This window comes from Mus caroli, unplaced genomic scaffold, assembly GCF_978045245.1.
Source record: "Mus caroli unplaced genomic scaffold, Mus_caroli_1 scaffold_11, whole genome shotgun sequence".
Classification (NCBI taxonomy): Eukaryota; Metazoa; Chordata; class Mammalia; order Rodentia; family Muridae; genus Mus; species Mus caroli.
This window is the reverse complement of record NW_028227266.1, coordinates 42553791-42569733: the sequence shown is the minus strand read 5'-3', so window position 1 is coordinate 42569733 and position 15943 is coordinate 42553791. Positions and strand designations below refer to the sequence as shown.

Below are 15943 nucleotides of genomic sequence, written 5' to 3'. Positions count from 1 at the left end.
GAGGGGAAGTGCAGACACTTGATTGGAGAGGGGCGATTGATAGAAGATGACCTTGGAGGCTGAGCCAGCTCACCATACGCAAATTGCCCTCTCTTGCCAGCCCTTAGACCTTACCTAACCCTGACTATGCCCTCTGGGGTCTGGGCCACCATCCTACTGAAAGCCTTCTTCTGCCTCTTTTTGGCTTAGAGGAGAATCTGGTTCTCATTGGGACAGCCCTTGTGACAGATTATTTTGTATTAACTTTGGAACTGAGCTATGCCCCTGTTGGGGTTGTGAGGGTTTAGAGAGCCTAGTACTGCCGTGTGTTAGAACACAAACCTATGGACTCTTGGGGACCGGGTCTGGCCTGTTTGAGACTCGGCCTTAAATTCAGGGCTTCCTGGGGACTTGGAGGAGAAAGTGCAGAGTAGTGAACAGAACATTCTAGGCATGGAGTCTCATCTTAGCACTTCCTGTCTTGACTTCCAGAGTCCGAATCCGGCCCTCACCTTCTGTGTGAAGACCCACGACCGGTTGTACTACATGGTGGCCCCGTCTGCAGAGGCCATGCGCATCTGGATGGATGTCATCGTCACGGGAGCCGAGGGCTACACTCAATTCATGAATTAACTACCATGCACCTCTTGGGTCCCCAGCTCAGCCCCAGGACTCCGTGCCCTGCCACCTGCCACTCTGCTTGTCCCTGGGGACAATGGCGCATTGGGCACGGGGCCGCAAAGGATCGGGATGTAGTTGAGTACCTTGGAGCTTTTGTGCAAGAAGACAAATTGTGTTATGAGGAGTTTGGTGCTTGGGAATTGAGCTCCAGTCCCTAAAGAGCCAGCAGAGGGGAAAGGAAGAGGGAGAGGCCTTGTCGGTCCTGGGAGTCCAGAAGTTCAGGTTCCCTCCTGGGTCCAGCAGGCTGAAGAGGCTGCTGAGCTGCGCTCTCGGCTCTGTCCCGGCACCCACCCACCCCAGCTTGTTTTCTCTTTGTAAAGGACAAACTATGGTACCAGAATCTGCCAAAGATCCCCTTCTCATCTCATCCCCTCTGCAGGGGCTGGGAGGGGTCCTGAGCAGAGCCACGTGCAGAGCTGGGGAGCGGCTCAGGCCTGCACTTCTCGCCCCCCCATCTGCCTCCTCCTCTTCCTCCTCCTCCCACCTCCCACTTGTCACTACTCAGCTCAAGGACCAGAGACCTCAAGTGTCACTCTCGAGGTCCAGCCCCATCATCCTGTTACAAGCCCGTTATCCTTGTCTCCATGGTGACCGCTTCATCACCATGGTTACACACTAATTGCCATGGCCACTCTGTGGCTCTGCCCACTGCTTCTGGCTGTGGGCCACATGAGGGTACGTGCCATCATCTCTCCAACCCAGGCCTGGGGGCATGTCACATGGTGGGAGGAGATGGAATTCCTCCCGGCTGCAGTGTGTCTCCAGCCCCCAGCCCAGCCCTCTCCCTTTTACTGTGCCTTGCTTAGAGCCAGAAGGGATGATGTCCGGGGATCCAAGACCAGAGGAACAGCATCACTGAGGGGAGAGGAAGCTGAGAGGTCTGCCCTCCCATTCTAACAGGACTAGTTCCCAGTGAGGAAAAAGGGTAGCTCAGAGTGCCTGCAAAGGAGCCTGAGTTGGGGGTGGGGTGGGCAGAAGCAGAGGCCCTGAGCTGTGGAAATCTCCCTTCAGTTTCCCAAAGGGGATGGGAAAGGAGAACGGAGGAGGATAAGTCTCCAGCTGGCTGGCCTCAGCCTTGCGCCTTAACACTAAGCCACCTTCCCTGCCCTCCCCAGCACTGGGCCCTTAGTTGCTGGGCCTGGTTGGGTGTTTTGCAGTATTTGTAAGCATTTCAGCAGAACAATAAAAGCATTTTGACTATGTACATGAGTGTGGAAGTCTGGGCTATATTTGGTACCCGATAGCATACTTTAAATATCAGGATTCAGTTTCTGCCCTTGTGAAAATTACAATCTTGACCTCTTGGTCACTTCTTGGCTCAGAACACCGTGAGCAGGAAGGGGCAGGGTGGAGGGGCTAGAAGGTAGGGAGAGCAAGGGTTTAATGAACCACGAGCTGGGACCAGGGGAGAAAGCGCAGGCAGTGAGTCCATTCTTGTCCTTGTCACTGTAGCAGAAGATTGAGAAGAAGGGCAGCCACTAGGCAGTGGGGTCCCAGGGAAGCTAACTGGGTCCCTGAAGTCAACTGGTCACCATAGCGATCCAGAAGCATCAGGGCCAATCCATTTGTCCAGCCAAATCCTTCCTGGAGAGAGGCCGGGACAGTAGGGCCAGATCACTGAGGCCCTCAAGCCCTGTTTGGGGGATCCCCTCTTCCCAGGGCTTCTGTCCCCAGGGGCACCAATGATTGCCATTCTGACTCTCCATAGACTGGGACAGCAGATCCCAGGACTTGCCTGTAACTGGATCAGTTCACCCTAGCTCGCTCACCTGAACTTCATACTCCCCTCCTCCACCTGGATGTCCACCGTTGCTGATGTCATACTGGGGACAGACACAGAGTTATAGGTGGATACTGCCCTTAAGCCGGACCACCCTAGCTATAGAGTAACAGCCACTGAAGCAAAAGATGTGCCGTGGGGCTGCTCAGACCCCTGCAGTGCCCAAGAATGGCCACAAGGGGTCATACTGTACCAGTTTGTTCTGTCTTAGGCCTGGCCAAGACTGACAGTCCCCATTTCAGCCATGGAGTGAGACCCCCCCAAATGGCAGACATACCCCAGCCAGCTCACCTTCTCAAACATCGCTGACTTTTGGGAGTAGACTTTGAAGTTGGTTTTGATCCAATTCTGGGCCAGCTGGAAAGCCACCTCCTGAGTCCGGGGGGAAGCTGACTTGGCCAAACCTAAGTCCCACCCCAGATAAGGCCTGAGTATTCAGAGACCCCATCCTGGGCAGGAAAGCTTTGGCCTTTGTCTCCCCAAGGCAAGAAGATCTAGGCCCTCAGATCTCCTTTCTGGACCTGTGGACCCCATGTTCTTAATCCCAGGCCTGGGGTTGGCATGAAGGGGAGGAGGGAGGGTCTTCCAGACAAGTGAAATGAATCTATCAGCTGTCCCTTTCTTACCTCTAATGACCAGATCCTGCAGTGGGGCCCAGGCATTGGGGAAGTCCCACTGCTGGCCTGTGTTACGAAGAGAGGTTGGGATTCCATATTGGTAGGTCAAGATCTTGCTGTCCTAGAAGGTTCCAGACATTGATGTGACTGTGAGCGATGGCTGAAGCAGGAGCCAAGGACTCAGCACCCTCAGGGAAGGCAGGTCTGTCCCTCCTGACCCTTCCCATCCTGCCTCACAGTCACTCCCAGGGTCCTCAGTGAGACTTGCAGGGAAGGGAGAGTCCCGCCTCCAGGATGCCAGGCCAGCCCGCCTGCCCACTGTCCCCTCACCTCCAAGTACTTCAGAGCCTTGTCAGCAACACTAGGGTCTGAGAAGCAGCCAGCCCAGAGTGGGGTGAGGTTGGAGGGATAAAACTCCAGGTTCTTCTTCCCCTTTTCCAAGTCGTAGTCGAACCAGGCACCCTTCTGCTCGTCCCACAGGACAGCCTCCATGGCGGCCAAGCGCTGGGCCCGCAGGTTCCTGTACTTTGTGGCCTCTGTGTTGTTTCCTGTGTGGTTCTGCCTTTAGTCTCAGCAGGCAGAGCACTGGGCACTGACTGCCTTTTGGTCCCTAGCTTTAGATGTCTTTATGTTGTCCCCTTCCATATGCGGTGCCCATACAGACTCGGAATCCTAAGGATCAAAGACCATGATTCCCCAGTACCCACTAGAATTCATGGCTCCTTGAACTAACAGCCCTGCCCTGCTCCCTGGGACTTGCAGCTCTGTCTTCCAGGTCCACCATTCTGATGGCTCTTGCTCAGAGGAGGCTAATGAGAGCATCAGGGAAGGGAGAGAGAGCTGATGTATGTACCAAGGTGCCCTTCAAAAAGGACAGTAGTATGAACGTAAGTGTGCGGTCCTAACATCCTCTCTCTCACTCTCTGTGTCTGTGTTTGTGTCTGTCTCTATCTCTGTCTGTCTCTGTCTGTCTCTGTCTCTCTCACTCTGTGTCTGTGTCTGTCTGTGTCTGTGTCTGTCTGTGTCTGTCTGTCTCTGTTTCTGTCTCTCTTTCTCACTCTGTGTCTGTGTCTGTCTGTGTCTGTCTATGTCTGTGTCTGTCTCTCTCTGTCTCTGTCTCTCTCTGTTTCTCTCTGTCTCTCTCTGTCTCTTTTTCTCTCTCACTCTATGTCTGTCTGTGTCTGTGTCTGTCTGTCTGTCTCTGTCTCTTGTCTCTCTCTGTCTCTCTTTGTCTCTGTCTCTCTGTCTCTGTCTCTCTCTCTTCATGTTTCCATAGGAGTGAAGGCTTGAGCTGGCTGAGGAGGCATACCTCCAGTCCCATGGCCAGGCTGATGCAGAAGCCCACACTGGCCTGCCTCCTGACACAGGATGCTCACCTAGTCTGGAGTAGAAGTTACTCATCAGTTCCTCTGCTTGGCACAGGAACGCGTTCAGATCAGTGGGTACCATTTTGCTGGTTCGGATGCTGCTAAGCAAATCAGGGTCTGGGCCTCCAACAAGCCAGCGTGAAGAGAAGTCCCAGCCAGACTCAGCCCCAGCCTTGAGCTCAGCCCACAGAGTCTCTCGGTCCCCTGTGAGGACAAAACAGTAACCCCAGGCCACAACTGACATCAGGACAAAGCAGCCACAGATCAAAGCCAGACAGTCACAGAGGCTAAGCACCGCCACCCTGTCTGTGGGTCCTCCCTCCTCCTGTTCCTGCTTACCTTCCGGCACAGAGTTTGCCAATTCTGCATCTTTCCTGTAGGACTCTGGCCTAGCCAAGAGAAGGACAACAGCCCAACATTGGGAGGTGCTAAGCCCCTCTGCCAACCAGAAAGCTAGGTCATCTTTTTTTTTTTTTTGGTTTTTCGAGACAGGGTTTCTCTTTATAGTTCTGGCTGTCCTGGAGCTCACTTTGTAGACCAGGCTGGCCTCGAACTCAGAAATCCGCCTGCCTCTGCCTCCCGAGTGCTGGGATTAAAGGCATGCGCCACCACGCCCGGCTAAGCTAGGTCATCTTGACTTGGCTACCCTGACACCCGACACACACAGGCTCTCAGGGTCAAAGTCACCCCTCCAGCTTGAGGTTGCAGAGATGCTCATGTCAGAGTGAGCTGATGGCAGGCCAGTTTCTCACCTGGGTCCCCCATAAGGGACATAGTAGCGATTTAAGACATAGCTTTGTCCTCCTGAGACTACAGAGACAGTCCTGTTCACAGTCCAGAAGTCCAGTTCAGAGGCTAGAGTCCCAATATTCTCCCTGGGTTGAAGCAAGCAACACCTCAGCTAGGGTACAAAGCCATTGCCCTTGGCCCTGGGAAGTCCCCAGCACTGGCAGGGTACCCACTGAAGGAAGGCAACATCCTTGGTATGAGCTACATATCGATCCATCATAAGAGTCAGGAGTGGGGGCTGGCTCCGTTGCAGGTAATATATGCGTCCACCGTTGGGGATATGTCCGTAGCTGCCAAGAGAGAGTCTGCTTAGGTACCTCCTGGCCCAACAGCAAGGCAAAAGCAAGCCCAGCTCCCTGCCCAAGATCCCTTCTTACGTCTTCACCAGATCCAGAAAGTTCTGCAGCATACCCTTCACTGTTGAGGCCATCTCAGAAAGAAGCAGGCCTTCCATCACCCAGTAGGAGTCCCTGAGAAGGAGCCATTTCTCATCAGCTAGCTTGCACCCTCTGTCCAGCACTCCCGTGTTGGAGGGTGCTGGCCCTGGATTCTCCACACCTCTGCCAGCCTCCATGAGCCCCTAGCCTTTTAGATGTGGGTACTCACCAGTAGTAGAATTCAACAAAGCGCCCCCCGGGCACAATGAAGGGGTGCTTTGAGTAGATTAGGGAGGACCTCTCGGGATAGCTGAGGACTTCTGCTTTCATCTGGAATCAGAGAAGAGGACCCAGAGCAGCCTAGCATCAGCCATGAAGGTAGAGGTTGCAGAAGGTGGGAGCAGAGGGCCTGGCAGCCCTAGCTGGAGAGGCTGTGTCTCTTGTTCCTTTTGTTTTGCTGTGTGGTCAAGGTCTGATTCTGGGAGTCTTAGTATCCTCACCCTCCATAAGCCAGCCTCCGGGCTCCTGGCTCAACTGGGTGATGTGCTGAAGCCTGTACCCCTCAGCACAGCATCAGGCAGGTGACCACAGGCAACATCCATTGTTGTGACCCAGATGAGGCCAAGGCTATTCAAGGTTTCCCTTGATCCCTCTAAACCCCCTCCCCACCCCCACTCCACCCCTGTGCCACTTGAAACCAAACTCAGAAGGTGGCACACCCCGTCCCCGTGCCCCTCCCAGGATGATGGAACCCGTGGCCTTTCACCAGGGACAGTTGGGATCCAGAGTAGTGAGGACTGGCGTGGGGCCCCTCCCTTGGGTCCTTTAACCTGTTCCTGCCAGTTCTAAGTGTGTCAGTGGGGAGCTTAGCCTTCCTCAATCATTGTGAGCGAGCAGTAGGATGTTCCTACTGGAGTGGCTGGTCCTGAGCAGCCTTAGGGCAGACGGCTAGGCAGGAAAGCGTCCCTCAGCACTGGGCTGAACACTGGCTGGCCACATGCAGCCCAAGTGACTGTCCTTGGGACTGTGCCTGGCCCAGAAGCTCAGGAAGGGAGAGAGGCAGAGGCCATGACCCCAGCCATGCCCTTCTTGGCTGCAGGCGGCAGCGCTGGCTAGCCCTTGGGCAGCAGGACAAGCTTGGCTAACACAGGAGGATGGGAAGGGTTACAAGCAGATGTTCCCTTCTGACGTCAGAAGAGCATTCTGGAAGGCTTCTATTTAGGGCTCAGGGATGTGGGCTATGTTCTTAGGAAATATCTGTGCTCCCAGGCACTGTGGGTCCCAGCAAGTAGGGCTCTACCCCATCCCTGGAGCAACCAGCTAGACCATAAAGCAGGCCCAGGCCATTGCTACCTTCTTTCCCAGCTTTTTCCAGATCTTGTGTAGCTCCTCCGCCCAGACACGCAGCTTAGCATCCGAGATCTTCTGCAGGAACTGAGGGCTAGAAGAGACGGTCCCACAGGGTTCCTGGAGGCCGCCCCAAGTGAGGGGCCCTCTCCTGTCTTCCCTCCAGAGCAGTACCTGTCCTTCCAGTCCTCAGGGGTCCAGGACTGCAGCTCCTGCCCCACTGGCCGGAAGTGACTCTGGACAAATTCCTGAAGCCGTTCCTTGGGGATGCTGTGGTTGTGGACCGTGGCCAGCTCACTGAACTTCTGCAGGACTTCATCTGGAGAGCAGGTGGCATTGAGGGTCAGTGGGTGCGATGAAGGCTCGCCCTGATCAGGAAAACCCATGCTTCTCCCTCGCCCGCCTGGTAGAAGATTCAGGACAACCAAGGTTGCTTTACCTGGAGATGTGGCCAGTGACATATCCACAAACTGCTTGTCATCTTGGTAGAGCTGCGCCATCTGAACTTGGTGCAGGAGCTCTCCATGGCAGTAGATCTGGCTGTAGAGACAGTCGGGGTGGTAGTGGTCAGAAGAGAGGACTGGGGTAAGGGACAGATAACTAGTTGCTGCTGCTGCTGCTGTTGTTGTTGTTGATGATGATGATGATGATGATATAAGATATCTCTATCACGCAGTCTTGGCTGTCCTGGAGCTCGATATGTAGACCAGGCTAGCCTCTAACTCAGAGATCCACTTCTTTCTGTCTCCAGAGTACTGGGATTAAAGCCATGCACCACCTCTAAGCCTGCCTGTGGAAATGCCTTAATAAATCTTCCCAAGCTGGCTGTGGTAGAACACATCCTTAAAATGTCAGGACTCCAGAGTTGAGGACAGGCAGATCTCTGTGAGTTAGAGACCAGCCTGGCACATATGGAGTTCCAGGATAGCCACAGCTACATAGTGAGACCCTATCCTAAAAAAAAAAAAAAATTAAAAAGCACTAGATAAAGAATCTAGGGTGTCTTAAGGGAACTTCAAATTCAAGAAACAAACAAACAAGACCATTGGGCTCATATTCTTTAAAAGAATCAAGTACGGGTTAGAGAAATTGCTAGACCATTAAGAGCACTTGCTGCTCCAGAGGACCTAAGTTCAATGCTCAGCGCCCACAGGGCTGCTCACAACTGTCTGTAACTCCTGTTTTAGAGTTCTCCGATGCCTCTTCTGGCCTCTGCGGGTACCAGGTATACGAGTGGTGGATGGATGTATATGCAGATCAATTACCCATACACTTTTTAATTAAAAAAAAAAAAGAAAAGGGGGGTTGTGGGGAAGCATACAGTCCCAGAGGCCACCAGTGGTCCAAGTGACATCACATTAAGTGGACATACAGGGAGCTGAACTTTAGGACCACTGGGAACTGAGCCCAATGGTCTTGTCTTAACTGAGGAGCCACCTCTGTGGTTTCTTATTATGTCACTTGTTTATTCTAAGATGGGGTCTCATTTTATAAACTAGGCTGGCCTTGAACTTACAAAGACCTACCTGCTTCTGCCTTTTGTTTTGTCTGTTTTTTTTTTTTGTTTGTTTGTTTTTTGTTTTTTGTTTTTGTTTGGTTGGTTGGGTTTGTTTGTTTGTTTTTTAAGATAGCTCAGGCTGGTCTCAAACTCTAGATCCCCTTGCCTTGCACTGCCTCCTGCGCGCTGAGATTTACAAACATGGGACAATGGGCTCAGCTGGAACTTGCTTTTAATGAGGAGAAGCATTCCGAGTTAAGGATTAATTAATTAATTTATTTATTTATTAATTAGGGCAAGTCAATCTCTCCCCAGAGGGGAGCAAAGGTTGGAAAAGGGAAGGGGAAGGCAGTTCAAGTTGATGAATAATGCCAGATAATGCCAGGACCTACCCCAGGGAGGGCGGTGCACTGCCCCAGCAGGGAGGGCCTCCTGATCATTTAATGCATATTGAGGCCAAAGTAGTTATGGGCAACACCCTACACCCCAGCAGCCAGGCTCGAGGGACATCTCCCACCCTTCTGCCATATTTCCTGAAGGCTTACAACATGCATTGATGCACTCTGACCTCTCTTGCTGCAACGGTCAGAAGACACACCCCCTGCAACGGTCAGAAGACACACCCCCTGCAACGGTCAGAAGACACACCCCCTGGGTCACCAGGGAGATGGTTACTCTTCCGAGGACCACTTGTGTCTTCCCTTTAAGAAGGCCTGGGTTGTAATATATAAGGATGCACTATGGGGACCCAGTTTGGTCCAAGTTTTTGAACTGAGACCGGGTAACCAATTTTGTTCCCAACCAACATGGAACCCAGAAAATAATCAAAGCCCCTCCCTCCCTCCCTCCCTCCCTCCCTCCCTCCCTCCTTCCTTCCCTCCCCCCAGATAGCATCGTTTGCACACCACATTTGGTAAATAGATGGGCACAGAAAATTTCTCTGTAATTTACGCAGACTTGTCTATAAGGAAGCTGAGCACCACTGTGATGGGGAGGGGGAGGGCATGTAGGCACCACTGGTAAGCTTTAACTAGAGTAAATAACTCCTCGAACAGGCACTCGTACTGGGAGCTCCAGCAAGAGCATCTTCTGCACAGAGTGCAACAGAACAGACTGGCCTGAGAACCACCGTAGTCACTTCTGAACTCAGTGTTCTACCACATTTGTCTACGGCACAATAACAGACCAAGGAGATCAATCAAGTCACTGCAAAACACATAAATGTTATTAAGTAAGATTGATCATTTCTTAAAATCTGTCACTAGTCTTAATCGATGCCTTCAAATACTGCCATACACCAAGTGACCAGCTCTGTGTCTTTTTTTTTTTTTTTTTTTTTTTTCGAGACAGGGTTTCTCTGTATAGTCCTGGCTGTCCTGGAACTCACTTTCTCACTTTGTAGACCAGGCTGGCCTCGAACTCAGAAATCCACCTGCCTCTGCCTCCCGAGTGCTGGGATTAAAGGCATGTGCCACCACGCCCGGCAGCTCTGTGTCTTTTATGTAAGTTCTATGATAAGTGGAAATGTTCAGACATATAGGATGGCGCTGTTCTAAGAGTCTTGGCCAGCTGGGCTGGAGACTCGGCTGATCAGTTAAGAGCATTTGTTGTTCTTGCAGAGGACCTGGGTTCTGTTCCAAGTACCCACATGGTGGCCCTCAACCATCTCTGACTGCAGTTTCAGGGTATCTGATGCCCTCTTCTGGCCTTCATAGGCACTGCATGCATGTGATGCACTTGCATACAGGCAAAACACTTCTAAACATAAAACGAACAAACAAAACTGGCAAATGTCTTTGTTTTAAATTTTTGTTTGTTTATTATTATGTATACAGCATTCTGCCTGCATGTACACCTACAGGCCAGAGGAGGGCACCAAATGTCATTATAAGCCACCATATGATTGCTGAGAATTGAACTCAGGACCTCTGGAAGAGCAGCAAGTGCTTTTAACCACTGAGCCATCTCTCCAGTCTTGGTAAATGTCTTTTAATCCTAGGTCTTGGGAGGATCTCTAGGAGTTTGAGGCCAGCTTGGTCCTCATAGTGAATTCCTGGACAGCTAGGGCTACATAGAGAGACATTGTATCAAAACAAACAAACAACCCAGAATTAATTAATTAAAAACAACCTGGGTCGAGGCCAGGATAACTATGATCTAGATTCTGATACTCATCAGGTTCCACATGTTTAAGGGGGCAGTCTAATAAAACCACTCTCCCTCAGATGCCAGTTATAAATTTGAGGGTCTCTGGGCTGTTTACAGTTTGGAGTAGCTGGTTGCACACTGCATGGGAATTCTTACTGATAGGCACAGCTTCATTTCCTTGCTTGGGAACCACCCTGGCTTCTGGCCTTCTAGCTGCAGTCCTGCTACTGGGACCTTGGCATCAGGGGAGAGAGAGCAAGCTCAGGTGACAAGAAAACAACAGATGTACTGTCCCCTCCCCCACGGGAAGAACTGGCTAGTCAGGCCAGGTTCTCCCACACCTGAGAAGCAGAGGCCTGTACTGACATACTGACAAGACAGTCCTGTAGGGCTGCCTGAATGCTAGCACACTCAGTGAAGATGTGCAAGGCAGCTCTTCTTTCCCCTTCCCCTTCCCCTTCCCCTCCTTCCCCTTCCCCTCTTTCCCCTTCTCCTTCCCCTTCCCCTTCCATCATTCGGCTTGTGCCCAGATTTATTTATTTTATGTATGTGAGTACACTGTCACTGTCTTCAGACACACCAGAAGAAGGTATCAGATCTCATTACAGATGATTTTAAGCCACCATGTGGTTGCTGGGAATTGAACTCAGGACCTCTGGAAGAGCAATCAGTGCTCTTAACCACTGAGCCATCTCTCCAGCTCCACAAGGCAGCTCTTCATGTCTTTATTTCTCACTGTTCCCAGCTGCACAGGACAAATGCCTGTTCCCATCATCATCATCCTCCATCCTCATTCAGGGTCTTATCCTGGAGCGGCCAGCCGTGAACTAGATAGGAGCCAAGGATGCCCTTGAACTTCTTCTAATCCTCCCGCTCCCACCCTCTGAGTGTGGGGATTATAGGAATGAACCACGCTGCCCCATTTAGGCACAGCTAGGGATCAACTTCCTGTCTGCTAGGCATGTATTCTACCACCTGAGCTATAGCCTCAAAACCTTAAGGGCAATTATTTTTCTATTATCTTTCTGCCTGTCCATTATGATCTAGGCCATTAACCCGGACTCCAGAGTTAGTGAAACCCAAACTCGACGGCAGAGTCTTCATTCCGCCCACAGAGTTGGCTTCGTATGTCTTTCAACCAAAACAGCATGCTACATGTTCACCTTGGAATAGACACGCATAAAACACACGGTGGGCTCCTTGAGAGTGTCCATAGGGCACGGGCCTCTTTCTGAGAGCATTTATTTCAACATTGGCTAGAATGCCTTAGTTTTTCATGTGTCAACAATATTTCATGGCCTTTACTTTTAGGGGAAATTTCAACCAATATCTAATAGCTACTGATTAGCTAATAGCCAGCCTATAATTCTCTAGTTCAAAGTATCAGCAATTATGGGACAAAGGTGTTCAAAGGCTGCTACTCCTCAGATGGTGAACAATCCCTTTGGGTGTGACTATAATCCCATACGCCAGTGGATGAGAGAGGACGATGGAGAGGCAGGAATTAGCCTGGACTCCACAGTGAGACTCACAGAATTTTCTCCTCTGTTAAAATAGTTTAGTTTTTGAGACGGGGGTCTCACATAGCTCAAGGTAGCCTCCAACTTGCTAGGTAGCTGAGGACAACCTACAGGCTGACTGAATTTGTAATTCTCCTGCCTCCACCTCCCAAGAGCTGGGATTAGAGGTAGGGGTCACCATGCTTTGCTTATGCAGGGCTGGGATCAAACCCAGGGCTTCATTCATAAACTCATGCAAGGGGGGGGGTCTCTACAAACAAGCTAGACCCCATGTCCCACTGGAATATATGCTTTAAACTAGAGAGAGAGAGAGAGAGAGAGAGAGAGAGAGAGAGAGAGAGAGCACATATGAGTGTGGATATCTAAGTGAAGCTGAAGGTATAGTCAGGTGTGAGCTGCCAGGTGTGGGTGCTGGGAACCGAACTCTGATCGTCTGGAAGAGGTGGCTGTATTCTTAAGCACGGAGCCACCTCTCCAGGCCCTGCCAGTTCCTTACTGATGTCCTTTGCCTCGAGCATCAGGGAGTCTGTTCCCTAGGGATTAGGTCTGTCACCTCGAAATCCCATCATTAACTCACACCAGCAGAACTATTCTGTTTGTTTGGGGGTTTTGTTGTTGTTTTTGAGACAGGGTTTCTCTGGGTAGCTCTAGCTGTCTTGGAACTCACTCTGTAGACCTGGCTGGCCTGGAACTGACAGAGATCCTCCTGCCTCTGCCTCCTGAGTACTGGGATGAAAGGTGCCAAGACTCACAAAAGAATTCTTCAGTACCGAAGCGGTCACCCAGGTGACCTGTGGTCACCCAGGAATGAAAACTTCCTCATCACCCAATCCTTTGCCCTTTTTTTCCTCTAAATTGTCCTCTAAGGGGTTAATGTCATTCTCCTAAACACACACTAACACGAACTGCAATTTAATTCTGGGACAGGCCACCTGGAGACATGAAGATTCCACACAGGTTAAGGGAATAGCCCTTCCTTTATGAAGAGGACAACCATAGGCTTAGGGGTCCTCATTCGACCTGCAATTCTCATCAACTGTGTATAAATGTGTGTGTGTGGGGGGGGGTTCCCATAATCCCCTCAGATTGCATAATTTGCTAGAACCCAGGAAACCACTATACCTGTGGCTAAACTCTTCTCTTGCTTTTGCTTTTCGTGACAGGGTTTCTCTGTGTAGCCCTGGCTGACCTGGAACTTGCTCTGTAGACCAGGCTGGCCTCAAACTCAGAGACCGGTCTCCCTCTGCCTCTTGAGGCATTAAAGGCATGCGCCACCATGCCCAGCTGATTATATCTCTCTTATTGAGAGCAAATCAGGATGAGCCAAATAAAGATGCACATGGGTAGAGGCAGAGAGACTCCTGATCACTGTGATGTTTCTAACGGGGGGCAACCCCGATGCTCACCCTACCAACCCGCTGCTGTGACTCCAGCCAGAAAGCTTCACCAGTGTCTGGAGTTTAGAGCTCTGGCCAGGGTCTCATTACAAAGAGCCCAGTTAACCGAGTCACTGGTCATATGATGGGATCTTCCGTGTGTAGGAACCTTCCCTTTCCTGAAGGTCGAGTGGTATCTTGTAACTCAAAGATCCAAGTTACTAAACACCTTCTTGTGTTTCTGGAGTGCCTGTCCCCATCCTGAGTCATGCCAAAAACTCCTGGGGACAATGCCACAAATCACTTTATCTTTATAAGCCATAAAGGCCCATGCTAAGCAACAAAGGCAGACTAGTCCCATGAGAAATGCCAAGGGCTGAGAGACAACTTGCCATGAACCCAGGAGGAAGGCCAGATTCCTCATCACACAGCAAAAAAATGGTGCCACACAGGTGGCCACGTCGCCAAGCCCCAGAGCCACCTGAGAGAACAGGGCTAAGACGTCAGAGTATGCTGCCTAAAGGGACTTGGAGCACGCTGGCTATCCTAGGCTAACGCTGTCCTTTGTGATGGGGACAATAGGCCACCCAATGTCAGTTTAATCTTTGGAGACCTACAGGGGTCTCTGTGAAGGATCTCAAGAAACTCAACATGAAGACTCAGGGGTGACTCCTGGTTGGTACTTTCTGTGTACATCTTCTGGGAGAAGACTGCTGGAAGTTTGAGTTTCTTTTCTCCTGGACTCTACCCTATACATCTGTGCCTTCAGTGGCTGTCTAGGTTTTTGTTGTTTTTGAGACAGGGTCTCTCTGTGTAGCTCTCGCTGTCCTGGAACTCTCTTTGTAGAGAGTCCACAAGCACACGTGTGACTGTCCAAGTGGACCACTGACATGCTCTCAGGGACAAACAGCAGCACTCATGGTAGGCACTCTGCAAATAGCCCAACAGGACACAAGAGACTGGATGGAAGAGCCACTCTGTGTCCTGCCTACTGCTGAACAAACAAGTCCTGATGGTTATTCCAGATCCCTCCACACTGCACAACTGGGCATCGGTGAGTAAGTCACAGCTCAGTCTTCATGCATTCCTAATCGGCTCCTCAGCTCCACCCCCCAGCCCAGTCCTGCCAAGTCCGCAGGGCTTGGTCTCCTTTCCTTAGAGCTATCTCCACCTCATAGCCTGGTTCTGCTTCTTTCCAGGCCACATGGGACTTTGTGACCCTTGGAGGGCACCTCAGAGCCTTTGCCCTGTTCCCCGCTTCTGTTCCAAGATGGCTCCTTCCACATTCCATCGGCCCATTGCCTCCTCTGAGACACCCCCTTCTGCTTCCTCCTTGCTTACTTAGCTCCTGGCTTCTCTTTGCTCTTCGCCATCCTAGGCCTTGTTTTTACCCTTCTTGCAAGAACTGGTGGAGGGAGAGTTCCATGAGTCCAAGTGGAAGAGAGAATGACAGTTCCATACCCAGGAAGTAGAGTGACACCCTCCCCATCTTTGTATTTGCTGGTAGAAGCCGAGGCTCAGAAGAAAGGATTGACTTGCCCTGGGACACAGAAAGAGCAACAGGGTAGGCTGAACTTATGCGTAAGTTCTTGATAGGACCTAGACTCCCCTCATGCCAAGCTAGGCAAGCTTTGCTAGAACAGTGGAGAGAACAGCCCTGCTTGGTCCAAGGAGCTGCTTGGCTGGTGAGCTCTGGTCAGCAGCACGGAGGGCAGGCATTGGTCAACAGCTCTGGAGTTCTACATAGGCCTGCCTCAAAGTTCAACCTTGTTCCAACACAGTGAGTTTGGTGTCAGGTTTTGGTCCTTCTACCCCTACAAGCCTGGTTTCTTCCTTCTTTGTCCTCTGAGAGGCTGGTCCTCAGACGGTGAGCTCTCATCCCAGCCTTCCACCCTTGTCTTCCTCCCCCACACAGCTTCTCCATCTCCCTACCTCTCACAGGGTGGTGGCAGGGCCTCCTGGGACCTAAGTCCCAGCCCCAGCAGAAGCAGCAGGTGCAGCTCCCAGGTCATCCTGGGCACGGTGCCTAGAACTGAATGAGCAAACCCTGGCACCTCTGGCTTGCTGAGCACGGCCTGCCTCACTTGCCTACCCAGGTCAGCCAAAGTCCAGGCTATGAGGTGTGGCCACCTGACGGGGGGGAGATGTGTGTTTCAACTTCTTGTGGACTGCTTACCACTTCTGCCCTCCAGCTACAGTGCTCACTACCCCATCAGCCACTTTCTTCCATTTCTCAATTCTAACTGGTATTAATGCTCAGGGACTTTGCTCAGAGTTATATGGGTGGGCACCCAAGGGCCAGAGCCACAACTGAAGTCACCCAAGTATGATTTAGACACCAAGTCTGTGTGTGGCTCCCTAGTCACTAATGCTAGAAGGGACCATTTCTTTATCACTTAAAACAGAATGGCTCAAGTCTTCTCCAAAGTTTTATCAAACTCCCTGTTATCTACAGGAGACCCTG

The 15943-nt window shown here is 51.3% G+C and overlaps 2 protein-coding genes across 37 annotated transcripts in view; one reads left to right on the top strand and one right to left on the bottom strand.

The window, feature by feature from the left end:
• Nucleotides 1–1856, top strand: part of Phldb1 (pleckstrin homology like domain family B member 1) — a 49344-nt gene extending 47488 nt beyond the window's left edge. For all 35 annotated transcript variants that reach the window (XM_029481510.2, XM_085844595.1, XM_085844594.1 and 32 more), the window contains one exon: nucleotides 472–1856. In XM_029481510.2, the coding sequence (XP_029337370.1) occupies nucleotides 472–612 (141 nt within the window). In that variant the 3' untranslated portion in view covers nucleotides 613–1856. The remainder of the gene's footprint in view (nucleotides 1–471) is intronic.
• Treh (trehalase) lies at nucleotides 1854–15525 on the bottom strand. Of its 2 annotated transcripts, XM_021172990.3 has the most exons (15): nucleotides 15412–15525; nucleotides 7377–7477; nucleotides 7112–7256; nucleotides 6944–7031; nucleotides 5820–5920; nucleotides 5591–5683; nucleotides 5387–5503; nucleotides 5177–5299; nucleotides 4764–4813; nucleotides 4434–4628; nucleotides 3388–3605; nucleotides 3067–3178; nucleotides 2732–2844; nucleotides 2430–2483; nucleotides 1854–2244 (listed from the first exon to the last, which is right to left on the bottom strand). In XM_021172990.3, the coding sequence occupies exons 1-15, from the start codon at nucleotides 15489–15491 to the stop codon at nucleotides 2104–2106; spliced, it is 1731 nt and encodes a 576-aa protein (XP_021028649.1). In that variant the 5' UTR covers nucleotides 15492–15525; the 3' UTR covers nucleotides 1854–2103. The 2 variants fall into 2 exon arrangements, with proteins under 2 accessions (XP_021028649.1, XP_021028648.1); XM_021172989.3 differs by lacking the exon at nucleotides 5820–5920 and having other exon boundaries at nucleotides 7377–7473; nucleotides 15412–15523.
• Between the last annotated feature and the right edge of the window lie 418 nt (nucleotides 15526–15943).

What these genes read in the sequence shown, in the direction of transcription:
- Treh (XM_021172990.3), bottom strand. Translation starts at nt 15,491, where the DNA reads ATGACCTGGGAGCTGCACCTGCTGCTTCTGCTGGGGCTGGGACTTAGG. An exon ending in GTCACTGGCCACATCTCCAG is followed by an intron (nt 7,257 to 7,376) that starts GTAAAGCAACCT and finishes CCTGCTCTCCAG; the next exon opens with ATGAAGTCCTGCAGAAGTTC. An exon ending in CCTGAGGACTGGAAGGACAG is followed by an intron (nt 7,032 to 7,111) that starts GTACTGCTCTGG and finishes CGTCTCTTCTAG; the next exon opens with CCCTCAGTTCCTGCAGAAGA.